General features: G+C 35.9%; 1 protein-coding gene across 2 annotated transcripts in view; it reads right to left on the bottom strand.

Annotated features, from left to right (window-relative positions):
- Window positions 1-21,726, bottom strand: part of LOC128656359 (probable cation-transporting ATPase 13A4) — a 355,156-nt gene that overhangs the window by 223,983 nt on the left and 109,447 nt on the right. For both annotated transcript variants that reach the window (XM_053710219.1, XM_053710218.1), the window contains exon 3: window positions 4,488-4,622. In XM_053710219.1, the coding sequence (XP_053566194.1) occupies window positions 4,488-4,622 (135 nt within the window). The remainder of the gene's footprint in view (window positions 1-4,487; window positions 4,623-21,726) is intronic.

The following is a 21,726-nucleotide window of genomic DNA, read 5'->3' as shown; positions in this document are numbered from 1 at the left end:
TAGTTCCAAAAGCTGTTTTTGAGTGTCAGCGTGGTTGTAAAATCCTGGTATTCCTGTGTGAAAGTTCTCCGTTGTGTGAGGTTAACTACAAGTGGTTCCGGAGCAGAGTTGGAGTACGATGGATTGTTTGCTAAATCACCGCTGTCTTTTGTTCACAGCGTTAAGGTGTAAGAAGGAAAGTGATCAGATCATGGGTTAGGGATTACACTTATAGAACTGCACAAGCTTATGTTTAGTTCAAAGTACCCAACCTACTGCACTATATCCGACTTTAATGAAGATATCCAAAAGTTATAGCGTTTCCAGGGAGTGAGCAAATATCTACGCGTTTCAGCCGCTTGGGCCTTTATCAAGATCTTGATAAAGGCCCAAGCGGCTGAAACGCGTAGATATTTGCTCACTCCCTGGAAACGCTATAACTTTTGGATATCTTCATTAAAGTCGGATATAGTGCAGTAGGTTGGGTACTTTGAACTAAACATAAGCTTGTGCAGTTCTATAAGTGTAATCCCTAACCCATGATCTGATCACTTTCCTTCTTACACCTTAACGCTGTGAACAAAAGACAGCGGTGATTTAGCAAACAATCCATCGTACTCCAACTCTGCTCCGGAACCACTTGTAGTTAACCTCACACAACTGAGAACTTTCACACAGGAATACCAGGATTTTACAACCACGCTGACACTCAAAAACAGCTTTTGGAACTAATACAAACCAGAAAGCCAGTATAGGAGTATACGTCTAACTTCAGGACACGGACACCTAACCGCACTGAAAGTTACAGGCGGAACATTGATCTATTTTTATTATAAAAGAACTACCGATAAACAGAAACTGTCTCTAAAATAAGAGACCCTAACCAACAGAAATACTGAGAGTCCCGGTCCATTACAACAGCGAATACACACGAGTTATCAGTGTATTAAGGTAAATCCATACCAGTACTTATTACCTAAATATAAGGTGATTATCACTATTCTCTCCTCCAAATATAACCTTTGTCAATCTGTCTCTTAGGAATGATTTTTAAACATTTCGATACATTTGTATAAAATTGCATTCAATTGTTTTTTTATTTTACTGATGCCGGCATCCATTTTTATTTTGTATGATTGAATTGTATTAAACTTTTTATTAATTGCACTTTCATAGTATTATTGTGTTAAACATTGAATCCTCAGATATAATTTCTATTAGAAATAATTTAATTTACACTCTTTTAAGCTTTAGCTAGCGCAAACCCTAACACACCTATTTTTCACTTGGAACATGACAACCCAGACGATCATTTCGGCCTCCTATGGGCCTCATCAGTGAGGTGCAGCCACATTCCTCTAAGCACACTGGGCAAGGAGTCCACATCTGTTTTCCCCCATCACCCATAGAGAGACCTCCCTAGGGTCATATTAATTTGAATACAAAGAGAGAAGCGCTCTACCAGGAACAAACAACAGCTCATAAGCTAGTTCTATGGCGATTTACCACCCAGAAGCAGCATCATTTAGACCAGTGTGCTTTTCACAGAGGAAAACTTTCCTGTAGTATATCAGTCTGATCCCGCCAAGTAAGGTTAGTCCAGCCCCAAAATACCAGGCAAGGAGTCCACGTCTGGTTTCCCCCCTCACCCATAGATGTTCGTTCCTGGCAGACTGCTTCTCTTTCTGTTTTGCATATGTAAATAAGACCCTGGGGATAGTCTCCCTAAGGGTGATGGGGGAAACCAGACGTGGACTCCTTGCCCAATGTGCTTAGAGGGATATGGCTGCATCTCACTGACGAGGCCCAAAGGAGGCCGAAACGATCATCTGGGGTTGTCATGTTCCTTGTTCAGAGGAGAATTGCCTGGTAATTTGGGGCTGGACTGACCATGTTGGCGGGATAAGACTGATATACTACAGGAAAGTTTTCCTCTGTAAAAAGCACAATTGGGCACTCCGAGGTGGCAACCAGGCCATAGAACAAGCTATTGATGCTGCTGTTCGTTCCTGGCAGACTGCTTCTCTTTCTGTTTTGCATAATTAAGTAAACAATACCTATATGATCTGAATCTGTCATTATAAGATAAAATAATTTGTTAAACATTATAATGCTGTAACATAATAGAGCCATGTTTTTCACCCAATGTGCTGTGGCAGACTGGTGTGCCAACATATAAATTGAAGTGTGTTGCAATTGAAAATCCAGAGTCACACCCAGGTCTGTTTTCAACTTTAAATACCCATTGAAGGGATCCCCTGCTCTTTTAATGCTGTAGGACCTCAAACTTTCTCATGTTCACTAAATCAAGGTCCTGCTGCTCTTTCTCTTCTGCTGAATTGGGCCTCCCTCCCCTGTATGCCCACCCAGTAGCCTACTGCTTTTTATCTCCTACTGAATGTCTCCCTCAGACCCCTCTGCCCACCCTCAGCCCTGCCTGCCAACTCCTCCTCTCTTCTCACTGTACAGTTCCAGTGTGTGGGGAGCTCAGCCCTCTGAGTCTCCGGTGTACCCAAAACCTCCAGACCCCACAGATGCTGACTTTTCTTTAAAGGGGACACAGGTGCTGGGATTTGGGAAATAATTTAGTAAGGGAGGAAAAAATGAGGATAATGTGCTGAATGGACTAAGCTGCTTTCATTTACCTCAGATGATATTCACCTCCTGCCATTTTACTTAAGAAAATATATTTTTACCACCTCATCCTAAACTAAAAAACCCAGAGGCAGGTTTTGGGGGAGTCTAAACCAAGACCAATTAGTGCAAAACATATATGTGCCACGGACTAGAATCTACACTATATGTATTTATATATGTATGTCTACATATATGTATGTGTGTATATATATATATATATATATATATATATATATATATATATATATATATATATATATATATATATATATATATATATATATATATATATATATATATACACATATACATACACACACGCAGTATATGTGTATGTGCATATATATGTGTATATATATATATATATATATATATATATATATATATATATATATATATATCCACTCTGTTAAAGAGTGGAAAAGACCCCGGATACATTCAAACTCCAAGGAGAGAGTCCTGGGCTCCATGTTGGATTGAAAGCCTGGAAATACTGAGAAGGCGAAATTCGGAAACAGTCCTGGTGTGGCTTTTACAAAGTGCTATACACTTACCTCATACGATTGAGGTGCCCGGATGTAAGTAGGATACAAAGCCCATTGCTGGATACATTGTTTTATATGTCTACCTGAATCACTTTGGATATTGGACAAAATTACAAGAACTACGATTAATATTTTTAACATAATTGTTACCTCAATTTATAGATTTTAAACATTTGAATTCCTGTATATTGAAAATAGAGTGTTGATAAGATATTGAATTTTGTGCTGCTATTATTGTCCCCTATTGATTTTTCTCTCATTATCATTGTTATTATTATCAATTCAATTGTATACTTTGTGTTTATGCAGTTCTGATCGCATAGATAGTATATAAGCATCCATTTAGGTATTTCCATATACTTTTTATATAGGATCTGTATGTGTACATATATATTATAAATTTCTAACCATTCATAGGATCATATATCTTACACTTGGATTAGGTTTAGCGCTGTGAAGTATGCATTAATCTTGTCTTAAATATACCATTACACGGACAGGCAGGTTTGAGGGTTCACCCTGTCAGTCTTTATCTGCAAACATACAGCAGCTTCACTATTGTATTGATATATTTAGCGCCTTCCAGTGGTGCCTGCGTTTCTTTCACAGTAACCACTTTCCAAAAATCTTTTTGTCCAATATATACATACATACATACATACGCACACACAAATATATATATATATATATATATATATGTATATATATATATATATATATATATATATATATATATATATACATACATACATACATACGCACACACAAATATATATATATATATATATACATACATACGCACACACAAATATATATATATATATATACATACATACGCACACACAAATTATATATATATATATATATATATATATATATATATATATATATATATATATATATATATATATATACATACATACATACATACATACGCACACACAAATATATATATATATATATATATATATACATACATACATACACACACATATGCATGCATTCATGTTGCATACCTCTCTAGTAAGACTATAACAATGATAAAAAAAAGTCTTTATAACCATAATAATCTATAAAAGCAAGTTGAGGAGCTTTTTAAATTTTGTCTTTTTGAAGTGTGACTTGTTCCTGGTAAGGTTGTGAACCATTTAAATAGGTCGATGTCCCTTTGAATACTGAATTGTAGACAAGCAAATAGAGATAATACATTATGCGCTTTTATTTCCCTTTAACCACTAAACTATAGACCACAATTACACAAAAAATAATCAGTGCATTACATACATTCCATACAAGTAAACTCATGTTTCTGCCTCTCTAACATACCTTTAACTGTGGCCTTAAAATTGCTTTGTCAATGACAGACTTTGTATCTAATGTTACAGCACTGTAGGAGTTGAATTCAGACTCAGTTAACTGTAACCACATCACCTTCTTCCAGTTATGTTCTTTAAATTCATCCTATCAGAGAAACAAAAGAATTATAACAAATTATCACACTCATGTGCATATAGATAAGGCATAAAATATGTTAGAAACATGAAATAAAATCCAACTGAAGAAGTCTTGAGTTATACTGAAATTTTTGAATGTTCTATTTCACTTGTTTTACATACAAATGTCTTTCTACTTGAGATCAGAATAGAACATTTTGATAGTGGTTCATAGTTATTTAAGACATATTAATCCCCCAAAAAATGTAATATAAAACTTGTTTGCTTCATTTTGTTTTCCTTTTTAATGTCACTTAATCTAACCATGACCATATCATTATTTAACTTAAAGGGCCAGTAAACCCACAAAATAATGTTCTATAATTCTGCACATAGTGCAGAATTATATAACATCAGCTTAGCGCAAACTTTGTACCTTAAAAGATTAAAGTGAAAAAATGCTACGAAATTTACTTTCACTGTTCGTCGCTCCTGGCTCTACTGAGCGGGTCTGTTTCCCCTAAGCGCATCGGGCACGCTGTCTATTCACAGCCAGCCCGATCGCGCCATTAAACTCAATGTAACTCGATCCCACTCTGGTCTGGTAGCAGGAGCGAGTTACATTGAGTTTAATGGAGCGATAGGGCCGACTGTGAATAGACAGCGTGCCCGATGGCTTAGGAAAAACAAACAGACCCGCTCAGTAGAGCCAGGAGCGGCATACTGTGAAAGTAAATTTCGTAGCACTTTTTCACTGAAATCTTTTAAGGTACAAAGTTTGTGCTAAAATGATGTTAAATAATTCTGCACATATTTTGTGGGTTTACTGGCCCTTTAAGTATGTACCTATACATGCTACTAATTGTTTTACCAGTCTAGGACTGCTTATTTAATTTATATATTTGTTGTTGAAAGAATGTTCTTGATGTGAAATGGAAGTATAGGTTGCGCTAGAGCATTGTTGGCCCTGCTAACCCTTCTCTGGTACATGGGATTTACCATGGGCACTTGTAATCTGGCCCTAAAAGTGGAAAAAAATTAAAGTACACTGTCTCTTTAATATACAATAGTCTAGATTTATCACAGATATTTTTGAAAGTACAATAATTAGTGTTGTAATTTGGTAACAAAAAAGGACCATTCTAGTAATAAAATTACATGCGCTAATTTGTTAGATTATGTTATTAAATCATTAGCAATTTAGCAAAGCTATGTGCCTAACCCCTGCAAAGACCTGCTGGCTCAGAGCACAGGTTGATCCAATCAGCAGCACTAGTGGTGCAGCTGGGTGTGAGCGGAACTTTAACCATGTATTTAACATTTTTGCCAGGGTTAAACACATACATTTACCTCATTACCTCATGCTCTATCAATTTGTATATTATATGCATTATACTGCAAAACTGTTCATTATACATTTTTCTAAGTTTTGTTATTGTAAAAAAAAGAAAAAACCTTTTTTTGGGGTGTTGTAGGTCTAAAAACAAAATTAACAGGACAGGATATTAATTTATTGGATATCAATTATTTCATTGTCACAATAGTGAGTTTTGGAACATTTCTTACACTGTAAAACATATTTTCTAAAAAGGTGCAATAAGTTTTAATGTTAGACAAACTTTTTCCAAAACACATTTTATAGTGTGAGAAATGTTTCAAAACTCACTATCATGAACAGACCCAGACACATTTTTTTGCAAGATATCCTGTACTGTTAATCTTGTTTCCAGCACACAACTACACCAAAATAAAAAAACTATCGGCTAGATTATGAGTTTTGTTGGTAATGCTGTGTGGTGCTAACGAGCAGTTTATGCTCACCGCTCACTTACAGACAGTGCTGGTATTACAGGTTTTTACAAACCCGGCATTAGCCGCAGAAAAGTGAGTTGAGGGCAAAATTTTGCTCCACATCTCACCTCAATACCAACGCTGCTTACGTTAGCGGTGAGCTGGCTAAACGTGCTCGTGCACAAATTCCCCATAGGAATCAATAGGGCAGAGCCGGCTGAAAAAAAACCTAACACCTGCAAAAAAGCAGCGTTCAGTTCCTAACACAGCCCCATTGATTCCTAAGGGGGAATAAAAGTTGTCTACACCTAACACCCTAACATTATACTTATGAACCCCTAATCTGCGGCCCCCAACATCGCCGACACCTACATTTTATTTATTAACCCCTAATCTGCCGCCCCCAATGTCGCCGCCACCTACCTACACTTATTAACCCCTAATCTGCTGCCCCCAATGTCGCCACCACTATATTAAAGTTCTTAACCCCTAAACCTAAGTCTAACCCTAACCCCCCCTATCTTAAATAGAATTTACATGAATTTAAATAAATATTACTATCATTAACTAAATTATTCCTATTTAAAACTAAATACTTACCTATAAAATAAACCCTAAGCTAGCTACAATATAACTAATAGTTACATTGTAGCTAGCTTAGGATTTATTTTTATTTTACAGGCAACTTTGTATTTATTTTAACTAGGTAGAATAGTTATTAAATAGTTATTAACTATTTAATAGCTACCTAGTTAAAGACAATTTTACCTGTAAAATAAAACCTAACCTAAGTTACAATTACACCTAACGCTACACTATAATTAAATTAATTCCCTAAATTAACTACAATTAAATACAATTATCTAAAGTACGGAAAAAACCCCCACTAAATTACAGAAAATAATAAAATAATTACAAGTTTTTTAAACTAATTACGCCTAATCTAATAATTTAAATAAAATAATTACAAGTTTAGGGTAGGGATTTTTATTATTTTGGGGGCTTTTTATTTTATTAGGGGGATTAGATTAGGTGTAATTAGTTTATTATTTTCTGTAATTTAGTGGGGGGGTTTCGTACTTTAGATAATTGTATTTAATTGTAGTTAATTTAAGGAATTAATTTAATTATAGTGTAGTGTTAGGTGTAATTGTAACTTAGGTTTTATTTTACAGGTAAATTTGTCTTTATTTTAACTAGGTAACTATTTAATAACTATTGTACCTAGTTAAAATAAATACAAAGTTGCCTGTAAAATAAAAATAAATCCTAAGCTAGCTACAATGTAACTATTAGTTATATTGTAGCTATCTTGGGCTTTATTTTATAGGTAAGTATTTAGTTTTAAATAGGTATAATTTAGTTAATTGTAGTTATTTTATTTAGATTTATTTAAATTATATTTAAGTTAGGGGGGTGTTAGGGTTAGACTTAGATTTAGGGGTTAATAAATTTAATATAGTGGCGGCGACGTTGGGGGCAGCAGATTAGGGGTTAATAAATATAGGTAGGTGTCGGCGATGTTAGGGATGGCAGATTAGGGGTTAATAAAATTTAACTAGTATTTGCGAGGCGGGAGTGCGGCGGTTTAGGGGTTAATATATTATAGTGGCGGCGATGTCCGGTTCGGCAGATTAGGGGTTAAAAATGTTATTTTAATGTTTGCGATGTGGGGGGGGGGGCTCAGTTTAGGGGTTAATAGGTAGTTTATGGGTGTTAGTGAACTTTTTAGCACTTTAGTTAAGAGTTTTATGCTACGGCGTTAGACCATAAAACTCTTAACTACTGACTTTAAAATGCGTTACCAGTGTTAACAGGAGAGGGTCTACCGCTCACTTTTTGGAAGACTCGTAATACCGGCGCTATGCAAGTCCCATTGAAAAAATAGGATACGCAATTGACGTAAGTGGATTTGCGGTATTTTCGAGTCTGGCCGAAAAAGTGAAAAAAAATGTAACCCCTAATCTGCCAAACCGGACATCGCCGCCACTATAACATATATATTAACCCCTAAACCGCCGCACTCCCGCATCGCAAACACTAGTTTAATTTTATTAACTCTTAATCTGCCATCCCTAACATCACCGACACCTACCTACATTCATTAACCCCTAATCTGCCGCCCCCAACGTCGCTGCAACTATATTAAATGTATTAAGCCCTAAATCTAAGTCTAACCCTAACACCCCCTAACTTAAATATAATTTAAATAAATCTAAATAAAATTACTATCATTCACTAAATTATTCCTATTTAAAACTAAATACTTACCTATAAAATAAACCCTAAGATAGCTACAATATAACTATTAGTTACATTGTAGCTATTTTAGGATTTATTTTTATTTTACAGGCAACTTTGTATTTATTTTAACTAGGTACAAATATTACTAAATAGTTATTAACTATTTAATAGCTACCTAGCTAAAATAAATACAAATATACCTGTAAAATAAATCCTAACCTAAGTTACAATTACACCTAACACTACACTATAATTCAATTAATTACCTAAACTAACTACAATTAAATACAATTGAAAAAAATTATCTAAAGTACGGAACCCCCCCCCCCCCCCACTAAATAACAGAAAATAATAAAATAATTACAAGTTATTTAAACTAATTACACCTAATCTAATCCCCCTAATAAAATAAAAAAGCCCCCCAAAATAATAAAAATCCCTACCCTATACTAAATAACAAATAGCCCTTATAAGGGCCTTTTGCGGGGCATTGCCCCAAAGTAATCAGTTCTATTACCTGTAAAAAAAAATTACAATACCCCCAACATTAAAACCCACCACCCACACACCCCACCCTACTCTAAAACCCACCCAATTCCCCCTTATAAAACCTAAGTCTTCACCCAGCCGGGCCAAAGTCCTCAACGAAGCCGAGCGAAGTGGTCCTCCAGATGGGCAGAAGTCTTCATCGAAGCCAGCCAGAAGAAGTCCTCCAGACGGGCAGAAGTCTTCATCCAGACGGCATCTTCTATCTTCATCCATCCGGCGTGGAGCGGCTCCATCTTCAAGACATCAGACGTGGAGCATCCTATTCCAACGAAGTCCAACTGAAGAATGAAGGTTCCTTTAAATGACGTCATCCAAGATGGCGTCCCTTGAATTCCGCTAGAATTCTAGAATTCTATCAGCCAATCGGAATTAAAGGGACACCGTACCCAAAAAATTTCTTTCGTGAGTCAGATTGAGCATGAAATTTTAAGCAACTTTCTAATTTACTCCTATTATCAAATTTTCTTCATTCTCTTGGTATATTTATTTGAAATGCAAGAATGTAAGTTTAGATGCCGGCCCATTTTTGGTGAACAACCTGGGTTGTCCTTGCTGATTGGTGGATAAATTCATCCACCAATAAAAAAGTGCTGTCCAGAGTACTGAAACCAAAAAAATGCCTTTTTCAAATAATGATAGCAAGAGAACGAAGAAAAATTGCTAATAGAAGTAAATTAGAAAGTTGCTTAAAATTTCATGCTCAATCTGAATCATGAAAGAAAAATTTTGGGTACAGTGCCCCTTTAAGGTAGAAAAAATCCTATTGGCTGATGCAATCATCCAATAGGATTGAAATTCAATCCTATTGGCTGATCCAATCAGCCAATAGGATTGAGCTTGCATTCTATTGGCTGATCCAATTGATCAGCCAATAGGATTTTTCCTACCTTAATTCCAATCGGATTTCAAGGGACGCCATCTTGGATGACATCATTTAAAGGAACCTTCATTCTTCAGTTGGACTTCGTTGGAAGAGGATGCTCCGCGTCGGATGTCTTGAAGATGGAGCCGCTCCACGCCGGATGGATGAAGATAGAAGATGCCGTCTGTATGAAGACTTCTGCCCATCTGGAGGACCACTTCGCCCAGCTTCGTTGAGGACTTCGGCCCGGCTGGGTGAAGACTTCTCAAGGTAGGGTGATCTTCAAGGGGTTAGTGTTAGGTTTTATTAAGGGGGGATTGGGTGGGATTTAGAGTAGGGTTGGCTGTGTGGGTGGTGGGTTTTAATGTTTCGGGGGTATTGTATTTTTTGTTACAGGTAAAAGAGCTGATTACTTTGGGGCAATGCCCCGCAAAAGGCCCTTTTTTTCTATTGTATTTAGTTTCGGTAATTCTTTTAATTATAGTGTAGTGTTAGGTGTAATTTTAACTTAGGTTAGGATTTATTTTACAGGTAAATTTGTCTTTATATTAACTAGGTAGTTATTAAATAGTTAATAACTATTTAATAACTATTGTACCTAGTTAAAATAAATACAAAGTTGCCTGTAAAATAAAAATAAACCCTAAGCTAGATACAATGCAACTATTAGTTATATTGTATCTAGTTTAGGGTTTATTTTATAGGTAAGTATTTAGTTTTAAATAGGAATAATTTGGTTAATGATAGTAATATTTATTTATATTTATTTAAATTATATTTAAGTTATGGGGGGTGTTAGGGTTAGACTTAGGTTTAGGGGTTAATAACTTTATTTCAGAGGCGGCTACATTGGGGGCGGCAGATTAGGGTTAATAAGTGTAGTTAGGTTGCGGTGACATTGGGGGTGGCAGATTAGGGGTTAATAAATATAATGTAGGTGTCGGCGATGTTGGGGGCAGCAGATTAAGGGTTTATAAGTATAATGTAGGTGGCGGCGGAGTCCGGAGCGGCAGATTAGGGGTTAAAAATATAAAGTAGGTTGCGGCGATGTCGGGGGCGGCAGATTAGGGGTTAATAAGTGTAAGATTAGTGGTGTTTAGACTCGGGGTTCATGTTAGGGTGTTAGGTGTAGACATAAAAAGTATTTCCCCATAGGAATCAATGAGCTGCGTTAGGAGCTTTACGCTACTTTTTTGCAGGTGTTGGGACTTTTTTTCAGCCGGCTCAGCCCCATTGATCTCTATGGGGAAATCGTCCACGAGCATGTTTTACCTGCTTACCGCTAACATAAGCACAAGCTGGTATTGAGGTGAGATGTGGAGCTAAATTTTGCTCTCCGCTCACTTTTTTGCGGCTAACGCCGGGTTTGTAAAAACCTGTAATACCAGCGTTGTCTTAAGTGAGCGGTGAGCATAAAATGCTCGTTAACACCGCACAGCCTTACCGAAAAAACTCGTAATCTAGGCGTAAATATATGCTAAATAGAATGATGCATTCAAAGAAAAGATTTGTCTGAGAATAACATGTAGATGCATGATCAAGTGTCATTAGCTGTTTAAATGTTGACAAAAAAAATAAGTGTAAAGTTTTGGTGTCTATAAAACAATGGGAGCTGCCATGTTGTAACTTAGGTTACCTTCTATGCTGTTGCCAATTAGAGACAGTTATAAATAGATCAATAGAGTGTGCAGCCAATGGCAGTGTGGAATATAACAGTGTTCTGCACTTCCATTTCTAACGGCAACTGAAAAGCTCACAATTTCAGATTTGAATGTAAGGAAAAGGGGACAAAATAATTAAAGCATATTGCAGAGGTTTTTTTATATATACAATTAATCATTTTATATTACCATCTCAAAGTGTTTAATGTCCCTTTAATGTGCTTGGGAGGGAAATCCTTATTATGATAATGTATATATAACACCTCATATATGCAGATATGTCACATTGATCTTATTCTGTACATTTATTCATTAATATATAGGTATCAACTACAATTTATTTTTCAATACATGATTCTTTGCTCTACAATTTTGTATGCTAACTTAAAGGGACAGGCTAGTCCAAAACAAAATTTCATTATTCAGATAGGGCATGTCATTTTAAACAATTTTTCAATTCTTAGTTGAAAGCTAAATCTAGGAGGTTCATATGCTAATCTCTAAACCCTTAAAGGCCACCTCTTAGCTCAGGGCATTTGGAAATGTTTTCACCACTAGAGAGTGTTAGTTCATGTGTTTTATATAGATAACACTGTGCTCACGCACGTGGAGTTCCTAGGAGCCAGCACTGATTGGCTAAAATGCAAGTCTGTAAAAAGAACTGAAATAAGGGGCAGTTTGCAGAGGCTTAGATACAAGAGGTAATAAATGTATTAATATAACTGTGCTGGTTATGCAAAACTAGGGAATGAGTAATTAAGGGATTTTCTACCTATTAAAACAAATATTCTGGTGTAGACTGTCCCTTTAAGAATTCAATGTTAGATATGTTGATCAGCTACAGTATTTATGGTTCTGATATCATTGAACATTTGTTGCTTGGTTTATACCTCCCAGGGACCAAATAAATATGCTACACTGACCCTTTAAAGTAAATAAAAAACATAGAACTCTACAGATTTCAGCTATCTAACAGATGATTTTACAAATTCATAATATGGCTGTCATAGTGAGTATTCTCTTACAGCAAAACAATGTGTTAGCAGGAAATAAGTTAAATGTAAAGAAAGGGTATAGGAAAACCTATACCCTCACCTAAGCATCTTTAAAAAAACAATAAGCACTTAATGCATGCTCAGCCTAAGCTAAGCAGTAACTGTCCCACCAACATCCCAATGCGTGCATAACCGAGAAATGTGCGCTAACGCGTTGTGCATACAACAATGTGCTGTGTGCTAACCTGATGTGTGTACTAAAATTTGCCTACGTGCGCTAACTCGACAGACATAAAAATCCAGTGCACTAACTAACCTGTAACGCTAAGGAACTTGTAAGTAGAATAACGCGTAATAACCCGACAAGCGCAAATCTACATTGGGAATCTGGCCACAAAAATAAAGCAGGCCAAAAAATGTTAGTGCAAAATAAGGGAAATAGTGAGTATCTGTCCCAGGGCCACATATACATACATATATAAACTTTTAACAATTTAACAAAGCTATAAAAGTGTCTATATAAAAAATAAAACATACTTACCCATAGACACTCGTCCACTATCAAACAAGTAGCAGACAGCCAAACCAGTACTGAAACATATCAGCAGAGGTAATGGAATAGGAGTATAATGAAGATCTGTCAATGAAGGCATAAGACATATCCCTGCAACCGATTACAGAGGGCCTATGAAGGATTTCCCATGAGGCGAAACCATCATATCATAAACCATACCCCAAATACATCCCTCTGACAAGCACTGTACTCTGAGGGGAACCGGGCCTCAAACTGAAAACCCATGTCACTGAAGAATACATGCACATCTTCATTCTTCAATCACCTCCAGCGGAGACATAATTTATGCTTACCTGATAAATTAATTTCTTTCATGGTGGTGAGAGTCCACAAGCCCCCACCCTTTGTTGTTTTCTTGGGGTTGATTTGTTTTGTGCACATTTTATTTCCCTGCTCCTTTTTTGGCTCTTATTCCTTTTTAACTCACATGATTGACTATACCTAAGACTAAGATATGTGTGAGGTGGGAGGGGTTTTATAGTGCTCTTGGGGTTTGGGAAACTTTGCCTCCTCCTGGTGGTAGAGAAGTAATTCCCATATGTAACAGATCACGGACTCTCACTACCTGTATGAAAGAAACAAAAAAATGTCATGCATTTCAGTTTATATTAGAGTTATTGCTTATCTATGTTATTCTGAATAAAGTGAGGAATACAAAGTATCCATTTAATAAATACGCAAAGGTCAACCTAATTGTTTTGGATTATGGAAAGCTTTGCTAAGAACAGCTCAAAGTAAATAAAAAACAGAGTAAAGATTGCATCAAGAATTGTTTGCCTTGCTTGTTTCTTCACTAAAAATAGCTTTGAGTCTTAATACTCAAAATTCCTAATTGTCTGACATGTAATTGTTCTCATTTAACTAGAAGCTTCTCATTTGTTTGCTGAAGCTCTGAAGGAGCACAAGAGATTATATTGTAAATTGAACATGCATGGTGGTTTTTAAAATAAAATACAGTATCTTGCTTTATAACTTAAAGGGATATGAAACTCATTTTTTTTTATTTCAGGATTCAGATAGAGCATGTACATTTAAACAACTTCCCAAATGACTTCAATTATCACTTTTGCTTCATTCTCTTGGTATCCTTTATTGAAGGAGCATCAAAGCACTACTGGGAGCTAGCTGAACATATTGGTAAGACAATAATAAGAGGTATATATGTGCAGCCACCAATAAGCAGCTACATCCTAGCTCTTGAGCCTACCTAGGCTTTTTCAATAAAGTAAACATAGAGGACAAAGCAAATGAGATAACAGAAATGAATTGGAAAGTTGTTTAAAATGGTATGCTCTATCTGAATCATGGAACATTTTTGGGTTTTCTGTCGCTTTAACATACATTAAAGGGACAGTCTACACCAGAATTTGTATTGTTTAAAAAAGATAGATAATCCCTTTATTACCCATTCCCTAGTTTTGCATAACCAACACAGTTATATAAACATTTTACCTCTGTGATTACCTTGTATCTAAGCCTATGCAAACTGCCCACTTATTGCAGTTCTTTTGACAGACATGCATGTTAGCCAAATCAGAGCTGGCTCACCTAAACTCCACGTGTGTGAGCACAGTGTTATCTATATGACACACATGAACTAACACCCTCTAGTGGTGAAAACTGTCACAATGCCCTGAGAGAAGAGGTGGCCTTCAAGGCCTTAGAAATTTTCAACTAAGAATACCAAGAGAACAAAGCAAAATTGGTGCTAAAAATAAATTGGAAAAATTTAAAAGTTTAAAATGACATGCCCTATCTGAATCATGAAAGTTTATTTTGGACTAGACAGTCCTTTTATTGTGTGAAAGACCCTTGAATCTGCCTGTAATCTGCATTTAAACTCCATCTTGTTTGTAGGTGGGCAGAACCTATTAAGAACTAAACATGGTTAAAAGTGTAGAACATTTAAATTGGTCCTGTGTCAGTGCCTCTAATGGCTCAACAGACTTTATATTATTCAAGGGACATTCTTATGTAAAAAAAAAAAAGCTCTAATTTGTTAGAGCATGTAATTTTTATATTAGTTTTCATAAACTATGGCCCAGATTATAAGTGATTTGCTAATGCTAGCACCAAATGCGACAGGCAGTATCGCTGGACCTCGGTCCACGGCACAATAGATTTCGCAGAGAAGGTTTAGTGCAATCGACATTGCTCTAGCACACCCATTACTTTATCACACTAAATAGTGCTGATATTACAAGTTTAAAGTTAAGGGATGCCCTCCAGCAAAAGTCAGAATGGCGCTAGAAGAAATATCAGAAACTGAGACCTGAAGTAAAGAATAAGGGTTTAAAAACAAAAGGCATATAAAACATATTAACATAAAGTATTACACTCACATATACACATTTTTAATAAAAAAAAAACACATTTACATAAAAAAATGGTTTAAAGAATATAAGATAAAAAAGATAGGGTGTTTAAATGGGAAGGGCTCAAAAGTGTGTGTATGTATATATATATATATATACAGGGAGTGCAGAATTATTAGGCAAATGAGTATTTTGACCACATCATCCTCTTTATGCATGTTGTCTTACTCCAAGCTGTATAGGCTCGAAAGCCTAATACCAATTAAGCATATTAGGTGATGTGCATCTCTGTAATGAGAAGGGGTGTGGTCTAATGACATCAATACCCTATATCAGGTGTGCATAATTATTAGGCAACTTCCTTTCCTTTGGCAAAATGGGTCAAAAGAAGGACTTGACAGGCTCAGAAAAGTCAAAAATAGTGAGATATCTTGCAGAGGGATGCAGCACTCTTAAAATTGCAAAGCTTCTGAAGCGTGATCATCGAACAATCAAGCGTTTCATTCAAAATAGTCACAGGGTCGCAAGAAGCGTGTGGAAAAACCAAGGCGCAAAATAACTGCCCATGAACTGAGAAAAGTCAAGCGTGCAGCTGCCAAGATGCCACTTGCCACCAGTTTGGCCATATTTCAGAGCTGCAACATCACTGGAGTGCCCAAAAGCACAAGGTGTGCAATACTCAGAGACATGGCCAAGGTAAGAAAGGCTGAAAGACGACCACCACTGAACAAGACACACAAGCTGAAACGTCAAGACTAGGCCAAGAAATATCTCAAGACTGATTTTTCTAAGGTTTTATGGACTGATGAAATGAGAGTGAGTCTTGATGGGCCAGATGGATGGGCCCGTGGCTGGATTGGTAAAGGGCAGAGAGCTCCAGTCCGACTCAGACGCCAGCAAGGTGGAGGTGGAGTACTGGTTTGGGCTGGTATCATCAAAGATGAGCTTGTGGGGCCTTTTCGGGTTTAGGATGGAGTCAAGCTCAACTCCCAGTCCTACTGCCAGTTTCTGGAAGACACCTTCTTCAAGCAGTGGTACAGGAAGAAGTCTGCATCCTTCAAGAAAAACATGATTTTCATGCAGGACAATGCTCCATCACACGCGTCCAAGTACTCCACAGCGTGGCTGGCAAGATAGGGTATAAAAGAAGAAAATCTAATGACATGGCCTCCTTGTTCACCTGATCTGAACCCCATTGAGAACCTGTGGTCCATCATCAAATGTGAGATTTACAAGGAGGGAAAACAGTACACCTCTCTGAACAGTGTCTGGGAGGCTGTGGTTGCTGCTGCATGCAATGTTGATGGTGAACAGATCAAAACACTGACAGAATCCATGGATGGCAGGCTTTTGAGTGTCCTTGCAAAGAAAGGTGGCTATATTGGTCACTGATTTGTTTTTGTTTTGTTTTTGAATGTCAGAAATGTATATTTGTGAATGTTGAGATGTTATATTGGTTTCACTGGTAAAAATAAATAATTGAAATGGGTATATATTTGTTTTTTGTTAAGTTGCCTAATAATTATGCACAGTAATAGTCACCTGCACACACAGATATCCCCCTAAAATAGCTATAACTAAAAACAAACTAAAAACTACTTCCAAAACTATTCAGATTTGATATTAATGAGTATTTTGGGTTCATTGAGAACATGGTTGTTGTTCAATAATAAAATTAATCCTCAAAAATACAACTTGCCTAATAATTCTGCACTCCCTGTATATATATATATATATATATATATATATTTGAAAATTTGTACCAGCTCAAAAGGTTGCCCTCAAGCAAAAGAATTCCTGAACTTTAAATAACGTCAGGTCACCATAGTGCACGGAGTCTGCAAATAAATTATTGAAAAATTGAAAAGGATATCTAGATGGACTAATCCAACACAAACTAATATATAGAGCAAAAAGTAAAAAAGATACTAGTGTGCATATAATCACGAAGAGCCCAAATTCTCAGCAAAACAGAAAACCATTTATTGAGCATAATCATTTGAACATAATTACAGCAACATAAGATACTATACAGACTGCTGAAATAAGGCATAATGTGAGCAATCCTAAAAAGTAGACAGATAGTGGGCCCTTTTAAAGGTTACTTGTATGAAAGTTCCAGAAATATACCACATATATTTGACACAGTGGTTACATTTATGTGTCCAGCAATTTTCAAATGAATTAGCAAGCCAGTTCGTTAGTCAAGCAAAGCAAGGCAAAACTTGATTAGTTATGCAGGGTAATCCTTCATGATATGGTGTTTAGCAACAATACTGAAACGTGCACAGATATAACAGTCCTGCGTCAGGTGTTAGTAAAGCACAGTAATAAAAGCGGATAGTAGAATTCCTCCTAGAGTGAACATTCATGACTGTGTTCAAAAGGCATATGAAGCCCACAGCTCACCGGACCATATAGTAGTTATGATCAGTTCCACGGTCCTCCCAGAGCTGCCCCTCCGTCTTAACACTCACCGGATTCACAAAGGTATGTGGTTGAAAAGTCCTCCACTCATGCGGCTTGTTACAAAGCTCATTGTTTGCTGCAAAAGTACTTCAATGCTGAAAATGGACACACATTGTACTTCAATCAGGGTGTCAAGGTTTGCAGGCTCCTTATCTACTTACAGGCGTAACACGCCACCTTCCAAACAGGGGCGCGACTTAAATCGCTACGCGCGTTTCCCCCTTCTTATTAGTATAGGGCTTTCTCAAGCGTCATATTTGATTGAAAATACAGGCAGGCTTTATATCATCTGTAGATAGGCACGGTGAAATGGACCAATCGGATTGCTCATATGTCAAAAGTGCTCACACAAAATCAAAACAAAAAATTCAGATTATATACAAATTAATTTTATGTAACCTTAAGTAATTTGATTAAGCACAGAGAGAGATAGTGGGATTTAAAGCAAACATACATTATGTATTACGTTTGAAAATTAACATTACCATCAATAAGAGGGTCATTTTACAGCTTGTACTATCTAAATATTTACAAGCAAACCTAATTACATTCAAAGTTAAAGGGACACTGAACCCAAATTTTTTCTTTTGTAATTCAGAAAGAGCATGCAATTTTAAGAAACTTTCTAATTTACTCCTATTATCAATTTTTCTTCATTCTCTTGCTATCATTATTTGAAAAAGAAGGCATCTAAGCTTTTTTTTTTTGTTTCAGTACTCTGGACAGCACTTTTTTATTGGTGGATGAATTTATCCATCAGCAAGGACAACCCAGGTTGTTCACCAAAAATGGGCCAGCATCTAAACTTACATTCTTGCACTTCAAATAAAGATACCAAGAGAATGAAGAAAATTTGATAATAGGAGTAAATTAGAAAGTTGCTTAAAATTCCATGCTCAATCTGAATCACGAAAGAAACATTTTGGGTACAGTGTCCCTTTAACCTAGTAATCATATATTTCTTAATATTTGAAAGAATGAATTTGTTTCACACTACAACCAGAAGAAATCTTTAACTTCAATAATAGAAACATGGTAAACATTTTTAGGGGAATAGCGAGAACATAATTAAGTAAAAAAAAGGGGCATAATTAATTTCTTCATTTAAACCAGCCGGTTTAAGCGAGTTTAAATTATATATCCATTTACACTCTGCTTTTAAGAGCAAATTGTCAATATCAGCACCTCTGGTTATTAGGTTTATTAACTCTAAATCCATCCCTCTTAAATCTGTATCCTCACTATTATGATATTCAAAAGATGTCTAGCCACCCCACTACTGTTTATCTTTTTGTTTAAAATATCTCTCCTATGCTCTTTTATTCTTTCATGGATTTCTCTATAGGTTTTCACAATAAAAAAACTTTGGACATTTACAGGTTACTAAATATACTACTCCACTACTTTTACAGTTAATATGTCCCTTTACTTTGAAACGTTTTCCTTCAAGGTTGGTAATTTTGTTACCTTTCATCATAAAACTTACAAATTACATACTTGCCACATATAAAATAACCATTTTCTTTCTTTTTCTTAGCTAACCAATTCACATTAGTACAGTTGTCCACAAAGTGACTATCGACTAGTTTGTCTTTAAAGGGCCATTAAACCCAAAATTTTTCTTTCACGATTCAGATAGAGAATACAATTTTAAACAACATTCCAATTTACTTCTATTATCTAATTTGCTGCAATCTTTAGATATCCTTTGTTAAAGAAATAGCAATGCACACTGGTGAGCCAATCACATGAGGCATATATGTGCAGCTACCAATCAGAAGCTACTGAGCCTTTCTAGATATGCTTTTCAGGAAAGAATATCAAGAGAATGAAGCAAATTAGAAAGTTGTTTTAAATGGTATTCTCTATCTAAATCATGAAAGAAAAAAATTGGGTTCAATGTCCCTTTAAGTGATGGTGCTCTTTTACCAGTGAGTGAAGGAAATTCACCCACTATATCTCTTAAGTCTGGATCTATAGTAAGCAAATCCCAATGTTTTCCAAGTATAGCTCTAATATCCTTCCATCTATCATTATATGTTGAAATATATCTGAAAATAGGTTTCTTCAGTTCTTTTTCTTTATAAAGAAGAATATCATGCTCAGAATCCCTAGCTCTTTTATAGCCTTTTTTGATACATTTATTAGGATAACCCCTGGCTTTAAATCTTTTTGTCTGATCCATAGCATGAATTTTGAATCCCTTAACTGTGGAGCAGATTCTATGATGTCTTAGAAACTGCCCCACAGGAATAGACTCAATTTGACCCTTAGGGTGATAACTACTAGCTTCCAAAAGTGTGTTTGCTGCAGTTGGTTTTCTATATGATTCAGTGACTATTGTATCCCCTTCTTTAATAATTTTCAGATCTAGGAAAGTTAGTTCTTTTTCACTGTATTCATAAGTGAATTTTAAATTCCAAATATTATTAAGGATTTTCATAAATTTATGCAAATCTGTTACAGTGCCATTCCATAGGAGGAGAGCACCATCAATATAGCGTATCCATAAATCAATTGTTTGGCCATAATCTGCTGATATATCAATGACATTTTGGGCCTCCCACATACCCAGGTATAGACAGGCATAATTGGGGGCACAACATGCCCCCATTGCCGTACCCATTAATTGTCTGTAAAGTTTCTTGTTAAAGGTAAAATAATTATATTCCAACAAAAATTGGAGCAGCAACAGTACAAAGTTAGTATGTTTCTCATACTGTTGTCCTCTTTGCATTAAATACTATTTTATTGCCTCTTAGCCTAAAGTGTGTGGGATGCATAAATATAGAGCTTCCACATCTATTGATACCAATAATGTTGTTGAAGTAACACTAATATTGACAAGTTTTTTTAAAACATCTCTAGTATCCTTGACATTTTTTTTTATTTTATTATTATCTGTCATTTGTTGAGAGCCAACAGATGGCAATGACAATAGATGTGGACGTAAGCACCAGTCAACATATTTGCCAATGTTTTCACATAGGCCATTAATGCCGGATACAATGGGCCTTCTGGGAGGGGGAGTTTTGTTTTTATGTAACTTTGGGATTGTCTAGAAAGTGGGTACCACTGGAAATTCATTTTTCATATATCTGTACTCATTGTTTATAGTGCCTTCCTTAAAGGCCTGTCTCAAACATTCACGCACATAATCCTGTTTTTTCAGAATCACCACATTTCCTCCCTTGTCCGAGGGCTTTATTATTATATTATTATCATTCATTAGTTCATTTAGGGCACATATTTCATCCTCACTGGGGTTAGTTTTAGACAACCAGTTATTGTCTAAAGATTTAATAGCCTTTTCAACCAATTTGACCAAATTTGATACATTAGAAACCATGGAAAGAGATGGCATATAATTAGATTTAAATTTTAAAGTGCTAAACCCAATGGAACTTAAATTTTGGATGTCACTGCCTTCACTCTCTTGTAGTAACAATTCAAGGTCATTTAAACTTGTTTTATCATGCATATCAAGCTTAGTAATATCTGGTTTATTTAAATATAGTTTCTTTAAAACTACTCTTCTCGCAAACATATGCAAGTCTTTGGTTGCTGTAAATCTATCCAATTTATTTATGTGACAAAATGTTAAGCCCTTTTTCAATAGGTTGATATGTGAGGATTCCAAAAACTTTTCAGATAAGTTTACTTTTTTAAGCG

Source organism: Bombina bombina, chromosome 4 (assembly GCF_027579735.1).
Source record: "Bombina bombina isolate aBomBom1 chromosome 4, aBomBom1.pri, whole genome shotgun sequence".
Classification (NCBI taxonomy): domain Eukaryota; kingdom Metazoa; phylum Chordata; class Amphibia; order Anura; family Bombinatoridae; genus Bombina; species Bombina bombina.
The sequence above is the reverse complement of the archived record's forward strand: the minus strand, read 5'-3'. Positions and strand labels throughout refer to the sequence as shown.